At 46.4% G+C, this 21,681-nt stretch overlaps 2 protein-coding genes across 3 annotated transcripts in view; one reads left to right on the top strand and one right to left on the bottom strand.

The window, feature by feature from the left end:
* The first annotated feature begins 364 nt into the window (after positions 1–364).
* Positions 365–19,586, top strand: msh6 (mutS homolog 6 (E. coli)). 2 transcript variants are annotated; one of them, XM_078229661.1, is made up of 10 exons: positions 365–616; positions 2,179–2,381; positions 3,374–3,555; positions 4,461–7,023; positions 12,528–12,808; positions 13,671–13,788; positions 14,555–14,644; positions 17,617–17,771; positions 18,002–18,201; positions 18,793–19,586. In XM_078229661.1, the coding sequence occupies exons 1-10, from the start codon at positions 396–398 to the stop codon at positions 18,872–18,874; spliced, it is 4,095 nt and encodes a 1,364-aa protein (XP_078085787.1). In that variant the 5' UTR covers positions 365–395; the 3' UTR covers positions 18,875–19,586. The 2 variants fall into 2 exon arrangements, with proteins under 2 accessions (XP_078085787.1, XP_078085788.1); XM_078229662.1 differs by having other exon boundaries at positions 18,002–18,205; positions 18,797–18,905.
* fbxo11b (F-box protein 11b) overlaps positions 18,494–21,681 on the bottom strand; it is a 118,239-nt gene continuing 115,051 nt past the window's right edge. Inside the window, 1 exon segment of the mRNA XM_078230654.1 lies at positions 18,494–20,220. Coding sequence (XP_078086780.1) covers positions 20,091–20,220 — 130 coding nt within the window. The 3' untranslated portion in view covers positions 18,494–20,090.

Genomic DNA, 21,681 nt, shown 5'->3' with positions numbered 1-21,681 from the left:
ACGGCATAAAGGATATACACAGTATTCAGAACATATAAAGCCTATGGAATATATACAACAGAGAACATTTACAACATAGAGAATATATATAGCATATAGAACATACACAACATATTTAATACACAGAATATATGCAGCATATAGAATATGTACAGTCCTGTTCCATTCTTTAACCTGTTCGCCAGGACAATGGCTGCAGCCAATCAGGTTGTTCTTTAACATGAGGCTGGGTGATCTTGCTGGTGATTGGTGGAGCGGGCTGGGGGCGGGGCCAGGATCTGGCGGGAAAGGGGGAGCTGAGCGGCTATTGGCTGAGGGAGTGGCGGGGATTGTTTCCGGTCACCGCCCCATTTCCCGCCGGCGCCAAAGGCGGGAGTGACGGCGGCAGCGGCGGGATGTCCCGGCAGAGAACCCTCCTCAGCTTCTTCCCCAAGTCCCCGCCGCTCAGCGCTTCCCGGGGCAAGGCCGAGGCCGATACGCCGCCCACCAAGGCTTCCCCCCGGGAGAACGGCAGCGGGGCCCGGCCGCCCAAGAGGCCCCGAGCGGCCGCCCGCAGCCCCCTGGCCAGCGGCGGGGAGAGGAAGGCGGGCAAGGCCGGGGGGAGCCCCGCGCTGAGGTGAGAGCCCGGAGGGAGAGCGAGTGCTGAGGGGGGCGGGGGGAGCGGATTCACCCCAAAATATCCCCGTCAAAACAATCACACCCCCCCAGAAGCCCCCCCCCCCCCACTGACCCTCGTCCCAGAAACCACCCACCGACCCTCCCCCCGCCCCAGAACCCCCCCCCCCCACCCACTGGCCCTCCCCCCCCCCCCCCCCAACCTACTGGCCCTCCCCCCCCCCCCCCCCCCCCCACCTACTGGCCCTCTTTCCCCCCCCCCAGCAAACCCACCCCCCAGAACACCCCACCCCCACTGGCCATGCCCCCCCCCCCAGAAACCCCCCTCTTCCCCCCCCCCCCTCCCACCGGCCCTCCCCCTCCAGAAACCAACCCCCCCCCCCCACACACACAAACCCTCCTTCCCCCCCCCCCCCCGAACCCTGACCGGCCCTTCCCCCCAGGAAACTCCCTGTCCTCCGCCAGCCCTGCCCCCAGAAACCTCACCCCCCCCCCCCTGCCCTGAGAACCCCCCTGGACTGGCCCTCCCCCAGAAACCCCCCCCCCCCCCACAGGCCCTCCCCCAGAAACCCCCCTCACAGGCCCTCCCCCCCCCCCCCCCCAGAAACTCCTCCCCCTGCCCCCCCCTCACTTTGTTGCTACCCCTGTCCAGCAACCAGTAGAATAATAATTGGGGCGACCCCCTCCCTTTGGCTGTGGGGGTGTTTTAATTTTGCTGGGACGATGTTTTTGGGAGGAGCAGCTAAAAACCCCTTTCGGAAAAGGTGGCGAAATTACTTCTTGCCCCTCTTCGCAAAGCTTGAGCGGTTTGCAATGTGGTCTGAATTTCGACTCTGAAGCTGTTTTTCTCTTGTCCACTTGTGCCCGATGTTGAGAGAAATACTATTCTTTACAGAAGCTGTAACTTCAGGTGGTCATGAGCTGGTTGGCAAAGAGCCATAGCCAGTCTGCAAGGCAAAAACATTGATGAAGGGAAAGTGCTCTGCAACAAAAAAATTGAAAAGCTGCGAGAACTGTCTCAAAGAAAAGTACAATTGTCTCAAAGAACAAAGACAAGTATAGCACAGGAACAGGCCCTTCAGCCCTCCAAGCCTGTGCCGATCACGATGTCCTGACTTAACTAAAAAAAACCTTCTGCCCTTACTCAATCCGTATCACTTTATTCCTTCGCTATTCACGTACCCCTTTAACTCTAGATCTGCTGGATAGTCAACATCTTTTCTCAAAGGTAGGGGAGTCTAAAACTAGGTTTAAGGGGAGAGGTACAAAAGGGTCTAGAGGGGCAATTTTTTCTCAGTGTGGTGAGTGTCTGGAGTGAGCTGCCAGAGATGAAAGTAGAGGCGTGTACAATTTTGTCTTTTAAAAAGCATTTAGACAGTTGCATGGGTATAAAGGGATATCAGCCAAACGCGGGCAATTGGGACTACCTTAGTGGTTTTTAAAAAAAGAGGGGCGGCATGGACAAGTTGGGCTCAAGGACCTGTTTCCATGCTGTAAACCTCTGAGCCTATCCAGATGCCTCTTGAATGTTGCTAATGTGTCTCATGTTATGTTTTCCTGCAGTCCGGCTTGTGACTTTACTCCGGGAGATCTAGTGTGGGCCAAACTGGAAGGATATCCCTGGTGGCCCAGTCTGGTTTATAACCACCCTGCCACTGATGAGTACCTCAGGGGGAAAGGGAAGTCACTTCGTATGCATGTCCAGTTCTTTGATGATCCTCCGACACGAGGCTGGGTAAATGCTAAGTACATCAAGTCGTACAACGGTAAGGGGGTGTCAGCATATTAATTTCAAGTTGTTGTAACAGATTTAACTTGTCTTGAAGTTTGCCATACCTAAGTGTGATCGACCAGGTTACTCTAAAGAGAAAATAACTAGTAACTTATCTAACTGAGTGCAGCAGCAACGTGGCTGGGCCTTTTGTGCACTTACTATTCGGTTAACGAGTTTTTAAACCTATATAGCCAGCACAATCACAATTTCAACTGAATCTCACCAACCGACTCAAACAGCTTCTTCCCTGCTGCCTTTAGACTTTTGAATGGACCTACCTTATATTAAGCTGATCTTTCTCTTCACCTTATCTGTAACGGCAACACTATATCCTGCACCTTCTCCTTTCTTTCTCCCACATGTACTCTGAACAGTGTGCTTTGTTGGTATAATGTGCAAGAAACACTACTCTTCACTATCCGAATACAAGTGACAATGATAAATGAAAGAAATACCCTCTCTAGCAGCTTCTGTTAATCTAAACCCAAACTGTTTGGGCACAGAACTGCAGTTAACTTCTTGGTGACCCTTTTTTTCCTACTGTTTATCTCCCAGGCAGCTTGGTCACGTGATCAGTTACTGGGAGCAACTGCTTTTCATGACTTCTCTTTAAGAGAAGCTCTGCTCCTACGGAACTGGCATAAATATAGTTTTTTTTCCCTCCCAAAAGTATATGGGTCATCACATCATTCATGGCCTTGTTATTGCTGCTACCTGGTCCCCACCCCCCACTGTATACCAGCCTGAACACTCTGCTTTTCTAACTCTGATTTACTGTGCACTGTCTCTCTTTTCACATTACAAACTGTCCCACACAATGGACTTTCTTCCCCATGTTCCTGGCTACGTCTCTTCCTGCTTAATGCTTGACTCTGACATTCTCCACTCCTTCCTTCGTAAAGAACTGTGACTATGGCAGATGTTGCTAAAAGCACGAGGATAAATGCAAATTGCCGTAAGCAGTTGACCATCTTGTTTTTGTAGGTTCGGAGTGTAAAGAAGCCCAGAGAGGTGGTGTGTATTTCAGCGGGAAGCCTGAAATCCGTAGGGCAATGGAGCTAGCCAACAAGGCCATTCCGAAATCGAGAGAGGCGCGTTTGGAATTGGCAGTGTGCTGTGAACCTTCCGAGTCTGAGGAAGAAGATGAGGAGGAGGAGGAAATGGAGGTAATAGTTTCAGTCGAAGTATCTTCGAACTCCAGCTCCCCCGCCATACAAACTAGTAGCATTCCCAGACATGTATGAAAGGGAGCCAGACCCCAAAACCCGAGGGGGTTAATGCATCAGGATTCCTGTCTGCTTGTTCATGTCCTCACCCAGAGTATTGCTTCCCCTCTCCAGAAATATGACAGTCAATCATGGATGCTGAAGTTTTCAGACCTGATTAACTGTGGAGCTGGAGTAGAATTGGGGGGGGTACTTGGGAATATCTAATGTACCTTTAAACACTCCCCTCGCCTTCCACTGCAGTTAATGCGACAGATTTCTGATTGCTTCAGCTGGTTTGAGTGTTGTGTTCTGCAGGGTGACGGTGCCTAGGGGTGGAACATCTCTTACCCCACTCCTGTACCACCTCATATCATATGTTGCAGACTCACTAGCCTGTTTCAGCATCCGCAATTTGTAATGTTCACTTATTCAACGTTGCATTAGCCCTGACTCAATCAGGGCGGTTCATTTCCAGTTCCCCATCTCCCTCCCCTGTGGTCAGGGTTAAACGTTTCTGTGTGAACTGCCTCTTTCACCCCTCTGCTTTCGGGACTGCCAGATTATGGAGAATTCTGGTCTGTCTGGATGACTAAGATCCATACTTGTTCCCTTCAGGCTCTTCTTCCCAACTGTTAGCTTCTATCCCATCAGTCAGGGTTTTTAAAGTTTGTTTATTTAGTCACAAGTAGGCTCGCATTCACACTGCGATGAAGGTCCTGTGAAAATCCCCTCGGGTTGGTTTTGGGTGACAGTTTTGGCTGGGAGGGGGTGAATCTTGCCAGCTCATTGCAGTGACCAGTCTCGCTGCTCTGTTGTGAAGGGAAAATGTGAGACTTGAGTAAACCAAAGGTGTTCCTTTCCAGGTGGGCGACCAATCGACAGTGAGCGAGGAAGATAAAGAAAACAACAGCGAGGATGAGAGAGTGAAGAAGGGAGCGTCGAGGGCGACGCGTGCAGCCAGTGCCAAGGCCAAAAGGAGGCGGATTGTGGTGCAGTCGGATAGTGACGTCGAAAGCTCCGAGGACGAGTTCAAACCCGACCAGCAGGAGGCGAGCAGTGACGAATGCAGCAGTGGCGTCGACGAGAAAGATATCAGCGAGCCTGATACCGAGACCGACCCTGACAGTCCAGTGAAGACACCGTTCAAACGCAAGCGCGGAGCGACTGTTGGCCCGGCCAAAGCGAAAGGCACGTCCTGTTCCCCCTCGGAAACCCAGAAGAAAGCAGCGACGGCGGCAATGTCCTCGAGCACCAAGTCCAAGCTGTCTGCCTTCTCTGCGCCAGAGGCATTCGAGTGTCAGTCCAATGGAGGAACCTCGGGCAGCTCTTCACCTGTAGCAACGTGGGACCACGAGAAGCTGGAGTGGCTGAAGGCTGGCAAGAGGAAAGATGCCAAGAGACGAAAGGAGGGTGACCCTGACTACGACTGTTCCACACTCTACGTGCCCGATGAGTTTCTGTACAAGTGTACCCCGGGCATGCGCAGGTGGTGGGAGCTGAAAGTCCAGATGCTCGACACGGTGATTTTCTACAAAGTCGGCAAGTTCTACGAGCTTTACCACATGGATGCAGTCACCGGTGTCAACGAGCTGGGGCTATCGTTTATGAGAGGCTGCTGGGCCCACTCTGGTTTCCCCGAGATTGCTTTTGGCCGATTCTCCGACGTGCTGGTTCGGAAGGGGTACAAGGTGGCGCGGGTGGAGCAGACCGAGACCCCCGAGATGATGGAGGCGCGCTGCAAGTCCCTGCCTCACCCCACAAAGTTTGACCGGGTTGTCCGACGCGAGGTCTGTCGGATAATCACCAAGGGGACGCAGACGTACAGCGTCTTGGACGGCAGCCATTTGGAAAGCTGCAACAAGTATCTCCTGTGTGTGAGGGAGAAGGCGGACGCTGATTCTCCAGGCCAGTGTCACTCCTATGGAGTCTGCTTCGTCGACACGTCCGTCGGCAAGTTTCATGTGGGCCAGTTTGCGGATGACCGGCATTGCTCCCGTTTCCGGACTCTGGTGGCTCATTATCCACCGGTGCAGGTGCTGTTCGAGAGAGGCAACCCGTCCGGAGAGACCCGGAAGATTCTGAAAGGCTGCCTTGTCTCTGCCATGCAGGAGGGGCTGCAGTCAGCCTCCCAGTTCTGGGATGCGTCCAAAACACTAAAGGTTCTCGCTGAGGAGGGCTACTTTGCCGAAGCAAAGGACGGCAACCTGGATGTGCCCCTGCCTCCGGTACTGCAGCGAATGGTATCTGAGGCGGATTCACTGGGGCTCACCCCAGGCGAGGGCCATGAACTCGCCCTGTCAGCTCTTGGGGCCTGTATCTTCTACCTGAAGAGATGCCTTGTTGACCAAGAGCTCTTGTCCATGGCCAACTTTGAAGAGTACGTCCCTGTGGATGTTGACGTTGAGGGAGTGAAGGCTTCCGGTGGCGGCTTTGCCCGCAGTCGCCAGCGCCTGGTGCTGGATGCCATCACCCTGACCAATTTGGAGATCCTGCGAAATGGCACCACTGGCACCACCGAGGGCACACTGCTTGAGCAGCTGGATAACTGCTGCACCTACTTTGGCAAACGCTTACTGAAGCAGTGGCTGTGCGCCCCCCTCTGTAACCCCCTGGCCATTGAGGACCGGCTGAACGGCATTGAGGACCTGATGGCCGTGCCTGACAAGGTCACCGAGGTGGTGGAGCTGCTGAAGAAGGTTCCGGATCTGGAGCGGCTGCTGAGCCGCATCCACAGCATCGGATCGCCTCTGAAAAGTAAAGACCACCCTGACAGCCGGGCTGTGCTGTACGAGGAGACCACCTACAGCAAAAAGAAAATCACCGACTTCCTCTCCGCGCTGGAAGGTTTCAAAGCCTTCCAGGAGGTCCTCCAGGTTATTGAGCCTTCAGTCGACGGCTTCAAGTCCCGGTTACTAAGACAGGTGCTCAGTTTGAAGGGCAGCACCTCGGGCGGCCTCTTTCCAGATCTGTCTGCAGAGTTGAAGAGATGGGATAAGGCCTTTGACCACCAGAAGGCCAAAAACACTGGGGTCATTACTCCTAAAGCAGGCTTTGACCCAGACTACGACCAGGCGCTGGCCGACATCAAGGAGACGGAGCGCAGCCTCCAAGAGTACCTGGAAGCTCAGCGCAAGAGGCTGGGCTGCCGGAGCGTGGTCTACTGGGGCTCCGCCAGAAACCGCTACCAGCTGGAGGTTCCAGAAAATATCGCCGACCGCCATGTGCCAGAGGAATACGAACTGAAATCGACCAAAAAGGGTTACAAACGTTACTGGACAAAAGCGATTGAGAGGCTGTTGGACACGATGAACAACGCTGAAGAGAGACGAGATGCGGCTCTTCAGGACTGCATGAGGCGGCTTTTCTACAACTTTGACAAGAACTACAAGAGCTGGCAGGCGGCGGTGGACTGCATCGCCGTCCTTGGTAAGTGGAGTGCTGCCTCCCTCCCCAGTACTGGCTGTTCCAAGCTCATTCTTGGGTTGAAGGTGGGGAGGTTGTGGTCATTTCTTTGAACGGTTGGGAAAAGTGATGCATTGCAAGGGAATGTTCTACCCCCAGCTCACTCTGCAGTAAGTGCAGAATTCCCACTTCCTGCAGCGAAGGCACTATGTTCCCTAATCTGGTGCCTGACGCTGCACTGAGTGTGACTGTTATCCTTAAACAGAACTCTCTTTGATTGGATTTATTATTGTCACGTGTATTGGGATAGAGTGAAAAGTATTGTTTCTTGTGCGCTATACAGACAAAGCATACCGTTCATAGGGGAGAAGGAAAGGAGAGGATGCAGAATATAGTGTTACAGTCATAGCTAGGGTGCAAGGAAAGATCAATTTAATATATGGTAGGTCCATTCAAAAGTCATGGCAGCAAAGAAGAGAGGCATATTGGTACTGTGGTTGGCACTGTCACCTCAGCGCCAGGGAACCGGGTTCAATTCCCGGCTTGGGTCACTGTCTGTGTGGAGTTCACATGTTCTCCCTGTGTCTGTGTGGGTTTCTTCCAGGTGCTCCGGTTTCCTCCTCCGGTGCAAAAGACGTGCTGGTTAGGGTGCATTGGCCATGCTAAATTCTCCCTCAGTGTACCCGAACAGGTGCCTGAGTGTGGCGACTAGGGGATTTTCACAGTATCTTCATTGCAGTGTTAATGTAAGCCTACTTGTGACACTAATAACTAAAGATAAGAGTTAGAGTACAGTTTTAAAAGCATAGACCGAGAGTAAAAGATAGGATTAGAGGGTATGCTGGAGACAGCTCGCAAGAAGTCGCCTCACTCCAGCACCATCTTGGATATTATTAATATTGATACTGGAAGAGGAGCGGCTGCTGTCCTCCTTCACAGGCAGGTTCCAGTGTAACCGTATTCCTGCCAACCCTCCCATCTCTGCACTGCGTCCACTTCTGGCCACTTTACTTGTGAAAGGTTGTGAAGACATTGGAGAGGGTTCAGAGGAGATTCACAAGGATGATTCCAGGATAAACAACTGCAGCTATGAGTATAGATGGGAGAGGAGTTGGGTCTGCTTTCCTTGGAGGATAGAAGGATGGGAGGACACTTGATAGGAAGATCCTGATGGCAAAGGACAGGGGAAATGGGGAGAAACTGTTCCCACTCCAGAGTAATAAAGAACTATTCAAAATATTTGGCAAAAGGGGTAAAAATGATGCGAGAAGAAAAGAGCATTTCAGCCGGAGGATTGGAGGAGTCTGAATCAAACTTCCTGAGAGGGTGATGGTCCTTTCCAAAGTGGCAGCACATCCCTGCTGTTTCCTGAAAGAATGTGCGGGGTTAGAGGAATGAGGCAGGAAAGTGGGACTGGGTAGGACCTTCTTTCAGAGAGAGAGAGAACAGAGTGAATGGGCAGAACGGCCTCCTGCATTGTAGTGATTTCTGTGCTGCTTAAATAGCTGCTTTCACAGTGACCATGTTGGACTTGCTTTTGAGGCTGTTGTCCCATCGGCTGTGTTTAATGTTGGAACGGCTTTCTGTTAAACGTCATGTTGTGTAAGCCTTCATTTTAATGAATCCCACTCTGCCTGGTGAGGGAGCAGAGCAATGGAAAGACAGCACTCAGGCCAGGGAGCGGAGAACTGACCCCACCAACTGGTGCTCCCCCCCCCCCCCCAAACCCCGCTCGCTCCCTCTCTCTGTCCCAGAATCTCATCAGTAACAAATTCCTGATCATTCACCTGCTTCTGTTCCACAAAATACATCAACTGATTTAAACTAACAGAGACCCGAGAAATGTTTGTTGTCAAATTGGTCTAGTTAACCGATTCCTCTACCACATCCCCTCCCTCCCATCTCACCACATTTCAGTATCGATTTCCCCCTCACTCAGCCACAAGCAACAGTTCTTCAACTGACGCCCTGAAAACCATCAAATTAAAATTTCAATTGGATGGGTTGTCTGATGTCAGCAGAAAGCAGCGCTGACTCTCAAAGTGGGTCCTGATCTTTGCTTCAATCCTTAACTCTGGCACATGGGCAGGTACCTCCCTCAGTCAGTCCTTTCATACAATGTTTAATGTGATTCGACTAACTGAGCTCTGAACAGCACTTTTTGTAACTTTCACGTAGTTATACATTGTGCCTCTATTAATCAATGCTCAAATATTGTCATGAAATCCACTATTTACATCCACTGGGGGCAGCATGGTAGAGGGTGGCAGTGGTTAGCACTGCTGCCTCAGCGCCAGGGACTCGGGTTCGATTCCTGGCTTGGGTCACTGTCTGTGCGGAGTCTGCACCTTCTCCCCGTGTCTGTGTGGGTTTCCTCTAGTTTCCTCCCACATTTCGAAAGACGTGTTGGTTAGGTGCATTGGCCATGCTAAATTCTCCCTCAGTGTACCTGAACAGGTGCCGGAGTGTGGCGACTAGGGGATTTTCGCAGTAACATCATTGCAGTGTTAATGTAAGCCTACTTGTGACACTAATAAATAAACTTTAACTTTTGTGCTTGGTCAGTGACTCGACTCCTCTCCCTCTGCTGTGTATCCCATCCACTTGTTCTCTGACTCTCTCTGTCTCTCTCTGAAAGGGCAGCTAATTGACTATATTTGTAACCGATTATAAAATGACAGAAATTTGCAACAGGGCTGGAGACCGTTTGGTCCATGGTTTCCATGCTAATCCACAAGTAGCCATCCAGCTCTTGGTCTGTAGCCTTGTAGATTATGGCAATTTTTAATATGTTAAGGGTTTTTGCCTCTGCCACACTTTCGGGCAGTGAGTTTTTTTTGTGACTTTTAAGGGGTGTCTTGACAAATACATGAATAGGATGGGAATAGAGGGATATGGTCCCCGGAAGAGTAGGGGGTTTTAGTTCAGACTGGCAGCATGGTCGGTGCAGGCTTGGAGGGCCGAAGGGCCTGTTCCTGTGCTGTAATTTTCTTTGAGTTCTCGGTCTCCATTACCCTCCGGATGAAATAGTTTCCTCTTGGATCCCCTCTAACTCTCCTACCCTGAATCTATGTAGCCTCCTCCCTGGTTATAGACCCTTCGACCAAGTGGGATGGGGCCTCCCTATCTGCTCTATCTAGAGCAGGGGGGGACCTAATTCAAAGAAAACAACCCTAACCCATCCATTCGGTCCTCGTAATTAAAATTCTCCAGTTTTGATTTGATTTATTATTGTAACGTGTTAGTATACAGTGAAAAGTATAAAGCATACCGTACATAGAGAAGGAAAGGAGAGAGTGCAGAATGCAGTGTTACAGTCATAGCTAGAGGTGTAGAGAAAGATCAACTTAATGCGAGGTAGGTCCATTCAAAAGTCTGACAGCAAGGAAGAAGCTGTTGAGTTGGTTGGTACGCGTGTCCTCAGACTTTTGTATCTTTGTCCCGGTGGAAGAGAGTATGTCCGGGAGGGTGCGTGGGGATTTTGCTGGCTGCTTTGCCGTGGCAGCGGGAAGTGTAGACAGAGTCAGTGGATGGGAGATTGGTTTGCGTGATGGACTGGGCTTTATTCACAACCCTTTGTAGCTTCTTGCTTTTCCAGGCAAAATCCTTGTTAATTTTTTTACCCTTTTCTAGTGCAAATCACGTTTTTACTATAGTGTAGTGACCAGAACAGCACGCAATATTCCAGCTGTGGCCTGAACAGTGTAATACAGTTTCAGCATAAACTCCCAGAGGTTGCATTTCTATGCCTTGGCTATTAAAGGCGAATATCCCCTTTCTCCTCTTGATCACAACTACCTGTCCAGCTTTCTTCAGCAATCTGTGGACAGGCACTGCGAGTCCCTCTGTGCTTTTCCCTTGCCACGTTGGCCTTCCCCAAAGCATTACCTCACACTTTCTCCAGACTGAACTCCATTTGCTCATGTTCTGCCCTCCTGACTAGTCCACTGATACCTCCCTGTAGTGTGTACAGAGTTCTCATTCAATATTAAATACACAGGACAATTTTTCTATCGTCTGCAAGCTTTGTAATCAGACCCCCTGCACTCTGGGTCAAAGCCAGGTACCTAGAAACTGCCTTCCAATCTCACAGGCCCCCATTGGGTGTTATGCCTGAGCCTCAGTCACATCCAGTTGCCCCCCGAGTTTCTAACCTCAGCTTGGAACATGAATTGAGGACAGAAATGCTGGAAAAACTCAGCAGGTCTGACAGCATCTGTGGAGAGAGAAAAATTATACATTTTGAGTCCGTATGATTCTTCACAGCGAAAGAGGGGGAGAAATGTGGTGGTGAATTTTATACTGTTTAAGATGAGGTGGCGCAAAATAGGGATAGGTCAGAGCTGGGTGAGATTTGACAATGTGATGGACAGAAGGTAAAGGGACTGTTAATGGGAGTGTTAAAGACTAAAGAGGCTGATGTTGGTGTAAAAGTAAGGTAGTAGATTGTGTGAATAGCTGAACGAGGGTCAGCACTCTGAAGCAAAGCTGAAGAACAAGTGACATATGGCCCTGTGGGCCAGGGTTAAGAAAGTAGAAATGGAGCAGAGTTCGTGGTCTGAGGTTGAGTGAAGTGTTTGGGCATGGAAGATGAGATGTTGTTCTTTCAGCTTGCGTTGGGCTTCACTGGAGCATTGCAGCAGGCCGAGGACCGAGGTGGGGATGAGAGAAAGATGCTGAGTTGGAATGGCAAGTGACAGGAAGGTCATGTTTGTGGTCAGAGCGAAGGTGTTCCACAAAGGTGGCCACCCAGTCTGTGTTTAATCTCCCTAACGTAGAGGAGACCACATTGAGAGCAGTGAATACAATGGACCAAATTGAAGGGGGTGCAAGTGAATCACTGCTTCATGAGTGTCTGGGGCCTTGGACAGGGAGGAGGTAAAGGGTCAGGTGTTGCACCTTCTGCCGATGCGTGGGTAGGTGACTTGGGGAGAACATGAGATGCGGTGGGCGATGGAAGAGTGGACCAGGGTATTCTGGAGGGAATGATCCATATGGAATGCTGGGGGGTGGCGGAAATGGCGGAGGATGATATTTTGAATGTGGCGGCTGGTGGGATGAAGTGAGAACAATGGGGTGCCCCAATCGTAGTTGTGGAAAGGAGAGGAAGGAATGAGGGCAGAGGTGTGGGTGGTAGGTCAGACACCGTTGAGGACCCTGTCAACCACTGTGTGGTGTGGGTTGTGGGGAGAGCAGTAGACCTTGGCTTAGGAGACATGAGTTACTCTGTGTGGCAGATGATTCGCTGTTTGCGACTGTTCTGATCCAAACAGACAGGTTTGATCCCAGGCACTGGTAACACCGGGAGCTGTGTTTATTGGTACTTCAGCTGATTCTCCTTGTGTGGCCCTCCTCAGACCAATGGTTCAAACCTCTGCCACCAGCAACACTTGGGGGTCAAATACAGTCTCTGCAATGATTTAACGTTTGGGATGCTCTGAATTTCAGTGCACTGGCAGGTACTTTTACACAGTTTTCCAGGATGTGCCTTTGAGAGAGTTTTGATCTGAATGGTTTTACTCTTGCAGATGTCTTGCTGAGTTTAACACACTACAGTCAGAGTGGAGAGGGACCAATGACTAGACCTGTTGTAACGCTTGTCGATGAGGACACCCAACCGTTCCTGGAGCTTCGAAACTCACGCCACCCGTGTGTCTTAAAAACCTTCTTTGGGGATTTTATCCCCAATGACGTTTTCATCGGCTGCCAGGATGCTGAAGATTTGGAAGATGGTCACTGCAGCAACCAGGCTTCCTGTCTGCTTGTGACGGGCCCGAATATGGGTGGCAAATCCACACTCATGAGACAGGTGGGAGAGGCGCTGTTATCTACCACAGTCCTGTACACTTTCGATGCAAAGTACTTGCATTTGTAGGAAATTAATGAGCCAATTTGTGCACAGCAAGCTTCTACAAACAACAATGTGACAATGACCAGATAATGTGTTCTGCAGTAAGTTGAAAGATTGGCCAGCCATGAGGGAAAGCTCCTAATCTCTGAAATACTGTCGTGTGCAGATGGGGCTTTAGTTTAAGTTTAGGGCGGCACAGTGATTAGCACTGCTGTCTCTCAGTGCCAGGGACCCAGGTTCAATTCTGGCCTCGGGTCACTGTCTGTGTGGTTTGCACGCCCTCCCTGTGCCTGTGTGGGTTTCATCCGGTTTCCTCCCACAGTCCGAAAGACGTGCAGGTTAGGTACATTGACCATGCTAAATTGCCACTTAGTGTCAGGCAGATTAGCAGGGTAAATGCATTGGGTTCACTGGAATGGGGCTGGGAGGGATTGTGGTCGGTGTAGACTTGATGGGCTGAATGGCCTCTTTCTGCACTGTAGGGATTCTATGCTTCTAAAGACTACCCCTCTGATAGTGCAGCACTGTCACAAGTGCCAGTCTCTAGATTTTGGGACTAGAATCCATAGCCTTCTGATTCAGAGGTGAAAGTATAAGCTTTGGCTGAATTTTGAGTCCAAAGTAATTTTTTTTTTTCAGGCCTTTTGTTTTGAAACGGTTATTTGAGAATAATACAAGAATGGATCCCAGATCTAGCTCAGTTCACGAGGAGTTGCATGTTCTGGGAAGTAGAGTTGGGTGAAGTAATGTTTTCCCGTCTGTACAACAGGAATCTGATTTCTTCCTCTCTCTCTCTCTCTCTCTATCCCTCCTGGACTAGGTTGGCCTTCTGGTCATCCTGGCTCAACTGGGGTGCTACGTGCCAGCGGAGAGCTGCAAATTTAACCCAGTTGACAGAGTTTTCACACGTCTGGGCGCATCTGATAGAATCATGTCAGGTATGAAGAGATTTTCAGATCAATTTTGTTCCTTTTTTAAAAAGTGTTTTAAAAAAAATTGTTTTCCCAAGTTGCTATCAAATACTTGCTGTTCCTCACCAACTTATTATTTTCAAAATGCACAGAGAGCAGTTCTAGCTTGAATTTTAACCAGTTTATCTCAGATAAAGCCAAGAACCAGAAAAAACACACTTGCTTTGCATCTCAGTGTACAGGTGACAAATTTCCCAATCCAATATTGAAGCTAGTTAATTGGTAGCACTGGAGCAAAAGACTTTCCCGGCCATTGGTGAGCAGTGCAAATGAATACATGTGCAGAAATCTAGATACAAGGGTCAATCTGGAGCTGCTAACTACTGTCAGCAATCTCAACACATCTGCACTTGAGCTTCCTCGAGGACACAAATGGATTCAATAATAAAATCTGTACGCAGATCATAGGTATTCTGCAGTCACGAGGGCCAAATGGAATGATGGTGTCCATACATATCGATTGGTTTTGATTTCTAGAGTGGGTTACTGGTACTAAAAAAACTAGGCAAGAACTGCTGCATTTGAAGCTTATTGGCACAATTGGCTGCTGGGAGGAAGCTGATGAACCAACTTTAGTGCCAATACATTAGCTGGCAAAATGCTAACCAAAACTCCAACTTATTCTGTCGTCACCAAGTGCAATGGGGTTAAAGTAGCAAGCTTTTCAGTTGGAATGTGGATTGTGTGAAGTAGCATCTGAAATACTGTAACATTACGCATCTCATTCTTGTAGGTGAAAGCACGTTCTTTGTGGAACTCAGCGAGACATCCAGCATCTTGCAACATGCAACGCCGCACTCCCTGGTGCTTTTGGATGAATTAGGTAATGTTTAAATCTACTCAAACCTAGCGCAGCATTTGAAGTATGTGATTGTAGTGACCGACGGATCTGTGATGGTGCTCCAGCATACCTAGGGAGCTGGTATGCTTTTTGTGTGTAGAATCATAGAATCCCTCCAGTGCAGAAAGAGGCCATTTGGCCCATCGAGTCAGTTGGAATTTGACTGGAGAATTTCCCACTGAGCTGCCTGAGAACAAATGGAAAATGTTAACACTGAGCATTTAAAATGTAGATTTCTCCTTGTCTCCCGGTGCTGCGCGTTTTCTCAGCAGGGAGAGAAATTAAGCAGGTAACTTCTCCCAAAAGTACCACCAGGGCATCACCAAAAGTTGCTGAGGTCACCATCTGCAGAGTGTGAAGTTTGTTCAAAAACACCGTGGTTGTTTGAAATGCGGAAATAACAAAGGGAAATAAATGAATGCATTGACTATCAAGATTTTTATTTTGTGGTCACCTGTACACATTTAGTGCCATTCCAAACCCAGCTGTCTATAGAAGTAGTTTGGTCACTTTGATACTTTCTCACAAGTCTTGGGTTAATTTGTTTAATGAAATCTTGTTGGCTAACATACTGCACCCTTGGCCATTGGTGAGCAGTGCAAATAAATACATGTGCAGAGATCTAGATACAAGGGTCCTTGGCTCAGCGGTTGCACATTTGTCCAAGCTCAACTCCAGATTTTTATTGAATTCAGATTTCACGATCTACCATTATGGGATTCGAACCCAGGTTGCTGAATTACCAATCCTGTGACGATGTCACTACATCACTGGCTGCCCTCTGGAGCCCAACTCTATAGACAGCATCTTCCAAACCCACGACCACTTCCATCTAGAAGGGCAGCAGATACATGGGAACACCACCAATTGCAAATTCCCCTCCAAGCCATCTTGACTTGGAAATATATCGCCATTCCTTCGTAGTCGCTGGGTCAGAATCCTGGAATTCACTCGCTAACGGCATTGTGGGTCAACCCATAGTACATGGACTGCAGCGATTCAAGGCGGCAGCTCACCAGCACCTTCCTGAGGGCAACGAGGGAGGGATAATAAATGCTGGCCAGCCAGTGGTGCCCATATCCCAAAAATGAATAGAATATAAAAGGGATCGAGTTATTTAATGTAGAAATTAGTTGCTGCATTTCCTGGTATTGTATGTTTCCATTTTAGTTTTAGATGGTGGTTTTGCTGAGATATGCAGCACTGAGTGTTATTTCATTGGGATAGTATTTGTGGCCATGTGAATTGTTTTTGTTGTATCCATTTGACTTAAATGCCCATTATTCACTTGCAAGCCTAGACTGAGGTTTGGTAACCTGCGACTCTTAAACCACCTCATTGCCGGCTCTTATTTACATAATTTTTATTTAAAAATCTAGAAAAATTTGTGGCAATACCATTTTCCTGCTGGAATCAAAGGTTAATAATCGAGTTTCATGGTTTCAAATGATTTTAATGAAAAATAGCATTGAGCTTGAAATAAAACTCTTGTCATATATCTACACACTGGTTCTAGGTAAGTCCTTAGGATTTGAGGGTGAGTTTTTATGGTTGCAGCATTGTTTCTAATATAGCTGAAAAATGAAATTTCTGGCGTGAGAATCGGGGCTGGGCACAGTTGGTTGTGAAAACTTTAAGCAAAAGTCCTGTTTGAAGCTGACTTTAATGACCAATTTAAAATGATTTTATTGATTACAAAGTATTATAAAAACACAGACAAAAAACATTCTTTCACTTTATAAGTGAATTTAATTGTTTTGCGGCTCCAGTTTGTACTTTTAGGCAGAATTCTTAAGGCCGCTTCCGTTTTTATTTAAAGACGTTACTGACGCCTGGCTCAAAGTTTTTTTTTGTTGGGGGGGCGGGTGGTGAGGGAAGAAAGCGATTGCATACTCCGAACTGATCCTAACAAGGAGATACACTTTCTCCAATTGGGGTCATTAGTAACCATTGGAAATTGGCATTTGAGCAGCTTCTCCAACCGCCCCACCTGACCTAATCTAAATTCCCACTTTGGCAAGAAGACTAGAAAAACAGCATATTTCAATTGAGAGATTGCAGAGGGAGCTGGATCAGGAAGGCAAATGGAATGTTAATAATACAAGGGGAATGGAACATCAACATTGGATAAAAGCAAATTACTGTGGATGCTGGAATCTGAAACAAAACAAAATGCTGGTGAATCTCAGCAGGTCTGGCAGCATCTGTAAGGTGAGAAATGAGCTGCTGTTTTGAGTCCGACTGACTCTTTGTCAAAGCTCTTTTTTCTCTCCTTACAGATGCTGCCAGACCTGCTGAGATTTTCCAGCATTTTCTCTTTAGGAATATAAACATGTTTTGTTGCAGCTAGACTTTTTGGTGAGACTGCACATTGTGTACAGCTTTGGTAGTCTTAAGAGTATAAATGCATTAGCAGTTCAGAAAAGGTTCACATAAGAGACCTGGTTTGGGGGGCATTGTCGAAATGAAGAATGGCTGGGCCTGTATCCATTTGAGTTTAGAAAAAATGGGGTGGAAGAGACTAGAACTAAGGGACACAAGTTTAAAAGTGTTTCCCATTTTAAGACAAGAAATTGTACGGGTCATGAGTCTTTGGAACTCTCTGGAGAGTAATGGATACAGGGTCATTGAATATTTAAGGCAGTGGTAGATTCTTGACCAACAAGGGAGTCAAAGGTCAGCAGAATGTGCAGTTGAGACCACAATGTTATTGAATGGCACAGCTTACTCAAGGCAGTGAATGGCCTACCCCTGCTAATTCATATGGTGTCCTAAACATGAGTATTGTGATTAGGTACCATAATGTACTTGTGATCTCCACTACATGAAATTCTAAGCCCTGTTGCTCTAATGGCAACTTGTTCCAAATGGATCTCGAGGTTGATAGTTAAGGTAAAGCAAAGCTATGAATATTAAGCTTAACACTCAGAATTGCATTTTAATTGTTATTCCAGGCCGTGGGACAGCAACATATGACGGCACAGCAATAGCGAGTGCGGTGGTGCAAGAGCTTGCTGAAAATATCAAGTGCCGCACTCTGTTTTCTACACACTACCATTCCCTTGTGGAAGATTTCTCTCACTCCTCTGCAGTCAGTTTAGGACATATGGTAAGTGCTTAATATTCAGTATGGTTAAAATAACTTGTAATTTCATACTTGTGTGTGCACCTGGTTAGCATTATAGCTAGAAAAAAAACAATGTGGAAGGCATGAACAACACATATGCCTAGCTTCAGAAAGACTAAAACAGTAAACTTCCTCCAAACCTGCAGTGAGTGATGCTGGGTTAGAATTATTTTATATACATCTTAATATCTTGTATTTTGAATTGTTTGTAGGCTTGTATGGTTGAGAATGAATGTGAAGATCCAAGTCAGGAAACGATCACATTTCTATATAAATTTATCAAAGGAGCCTGTCCAAAGAGTTATGGATTTAATGCTGCAAGACTTGCAAACATTCCTGAGGAAATTATTCAGAAAGGTCACGAGAAAGCTAAAGAATTTGAAAAGGCTACCATTTCCTTCAGACTTTTCAAGTAAGTAGATAAGACAATTTTAATGTATTGTTTGCTAATTAAGATAATTGCAAGAATGTGCAAATTATTTGGCTGAGGAAGCACCAGTTGATGATGTAGTGGAGTGTGTTTCATTGAGCTGTAGAACAATGGTAAACCAAAGCTTCTCAAAGAATCGATTCTAATTTTCTGTAAGCCAGGAAAAGCTCAACTTCCAGGCTTGATTTTATTTCCTATTAATGCATCTCAAGCTGTGGTAGTCCAAATGTTCCAGTTATTTTCCATTGTGGGTGGAATGTGATGGAATTCAAAGTGAGGCAAAATATAGGTTTATTTAAAAGTTAATTGATTCCACACAATCAGTGGGACATGCTGAAGAATAGTTGGAAATTTTTTTTGAAAAGGCATTTAAGGAAAGTAGAACATGAAAAAGTAAACACTGACAAAAACTGAAGACATGGAGTTGTTCTTCTCAACCACCTTGAATGGCACTTGGAGAAACAGAATGATCTCTTTGCTCACTGGCTATGGGGGTGGATGGTAATCTACTGTGGTTACTGCTTTTGAAATTCTAGTTCTTTACAGATGTTCAATTTTTTTTTGCTTCTGCAGGGAGGTGTGCTTTTTGGTTGAAGACCCAAATATTAGTTTCCTCACTCTACAGCCAGTTCTGCAGAAGATTGCTGAAATCTGAAGAGTATCAAGTGTATGATTTAATTCACAGACATGATTTTTGAAATTATGTTCTAATAAAGTTTATTTTAAAATGATAAGACTCTCTTCCTAGGAAATTAAACCCTTTTTTATTGTTACCTATCATCTACATAATGGTTATTGAATACTCCACAATATATTAAGTCTAGGATGTTATGGTACATGCATACACTTTCAAGCTGTTGATTTTACCCACTGTCACCAATACGCATTAATGAAAAGCTATTAAAGGGAGACTGAGTATATATGTACATATATACTAGCTGCTTCATTACAGGGAGAAGCATTACTAAAATGGCAAGTCCAGAAGTTACTTTTGTAACAATATGTTTTAATGAGGTGGCATGTAACTTTTTAAAAACTGGGTAAAATACTGGTACCACTTCAGATGTTTACTTTCCCTTAATCCCTGTACAGTCTCATGAAAGCACTTGTGTTGACTTCTGGAAATAACTTTAAAAAGAACATATTCATGTTCTATAATTGAAATCAATAGTTGTGGGGATACAATTGATTAGTGTTATCGTTTCTCTTTCATAGAAAGAATTTAAGATACTGGGACATGAGTATAGTTACAGCAAGTCTCTAGTTCTGCTAACAAAACAGGACACATTCAAGTACAATAAGGTTTTGCTTGAAATTACAAAAAAAAGCTACATGAGAAAAAGCATTAAAATCAGTTGTCTCAGTTGAATAAATGTTTTTTTTAAAAATCAAAAATGCAGAAGTGCTAGATCACATTTTCATACATACACCAACCCAATCAGTACCCATTGTCCATAGGTGCTGCAGAACACCGCTGTGATGCTGTATGCTGTGTCCAACAGCAGAACAGTCCTCCTGCAAGCACCTGTTTCAATGCTACTTGTCCAAAGAAAAATACAGCTTCACAAGCTGGCATTTAGGGTACAAAACCAGTGTCAGCCTTTTGTCCCTTGTATAGTCCACTGCTGGCTGCTTAGTCTGTTGTAATGCTATTTATGCCCAGCCTTCTCTTGATCCTGAGTTAGCAGATTACTCCTTTCCTTCACTGTCAAAACACCAGAGTTTAGGCTCTAGTGTCATCCACGCATGCACAACAGCTGTACAAATTCTGACACATTCTTCCTGAAGATTTGGGCAAATTATATTTTTCCCCTAGAGTTTTTTATACAAATGGAGTTACTGTTGATTAGAATGGCAGGATATACTGAAACTCAATTGTGTTGCAACGTATTGGACTCTATTGGTGGTGCAGAGTCATACAAAGTGTCTGTATCGTGTGTGGGTTCTCCTGCTAATGTGCAAGGATTTGAAAGTGTTCCAGCACCACAGTCACAGAAAAATCTGTAATGAAAGAGAAAACAAAGTAAGTATTTTATGACCAAGAATATGTATGCTCAAATTTGATTACTTGTATAACTAACAGCCTTACAGATACTACAACCCAAATGAATGGCAAATTGCAGTTCTGTGGATGTGTACATGGTTTGATCTTTAAACCCAACTCACTATCAAAGAAGCTAATTTCAGCTGATCATGGATTGAAACAAAGAGAAGTGACTTTGTTCTCAATGATGAAAATACCATAACTGATTACTTAGCAACAGGGAAGCTGGTGAATGAAGAAAATGTAACCAGTATGTCCTGAAGCATGAAACAAATTTCTAAAGTTTGCTTGGGTGTCAAACACTGCAATCTGAGATAATAGTATGGCTAATAATGCATGATTCCCTCGAGGAGGATGCAGGAATGCTGGGCCACTGTGTGGGGGTAATCTGTTTACACACTATTCAGTTGCAGTACCAGGGCTAGCAAGAGTAGATGACTTCATGATCCAAGGGATGGAAATCAATTACTGAAACTGTTGGAACTATTTCCACTGGAGCATAAACAAATGAAAAAGGTAAATAGAGATAATTTTGTACGACTAGAATTAGTAACTGTCAGAGAGAAGGGTTAGGAGAAATCCCTTTGTGTAAACAAAAATGAACAACGGCTTTGCCACAGGGATTGTTGAGCCAGAGACCAATGGATCTGTTGGGTAAGGATAGGTATCTGAAGTTAATACCAGTGGCACAATGGAGGCAGGAGATACATAAATTTATTGTCCTCTAAAGCTTGCATGTGTTTTGAGACTAGAAGGTGCAATACAATTTGTGCATTGGATATTAATGTAGGATTACTGAAAAATGGACTTCCAGAAGGCATTTAAGAACATAAGAACTAGGAGTAAGCCACTTGGCCCCTCAAGCCTGCTCTCCCATTCAATAAGATCATGGCTGATCTTTTTTGTGGACTCGGTTCCACTTACTCACCATAACCCTTAATTCCTTTACTGTTCAAAAATCTATCTGCCCCATTGGGCAGGGAATTCCACAGATTCACAACCTTTTGGGTGAAGAAGTTCCTCCTCAACTTTGTCCTAAATCTGCTCCCCCTTATTTTGAGGCAATGTTCCCTCATTCCTAGTTTCACCCGCCAATGGAATCTAATCTATTCCTTTCATAATGTTGTATTTCCATAAGATCCCCCCTCATTCTTCTAAATTCCAATGAGTATAGCCCCAGTCTACTCTCTCCTCATAAACCAACACTCAACTCCAGAATCAGCCTAGTGAATTTCCTCTGCACCCCCTCCAGTGTCGGTATATCCTTCAAGTAAGGAGACCCAAAACTGTACATAGTACTCCAGGTGTGGCCTCACCACCACCTTATACAGCTGCAACTTAACCTCCCTGTTTTTAAACTCCATCCCTCTAGCAATGAAGGACAAAATTCCATTTGCCTTCTTAATTACCTTAGTTTT

Source organism: Mustelus asterias, chromosome 15 (assembly GCF_964213995.1).
Source record: "Mustelus asterias chromosome 15, sMusAst1.hap1.1, whole genome shotgun sequence".
NCBI classification, from domain to species: Eukaryota; Metazoa; Chordata; class Chondrichthyes; order Carcharhiniformes; family Triakidae; genus Mustelus; species Mustelus asterias.
Note: the sequence above shows the minus strand (reverse complement) of the source record. Positions and strands in the feature narration are given on the sequence as shown.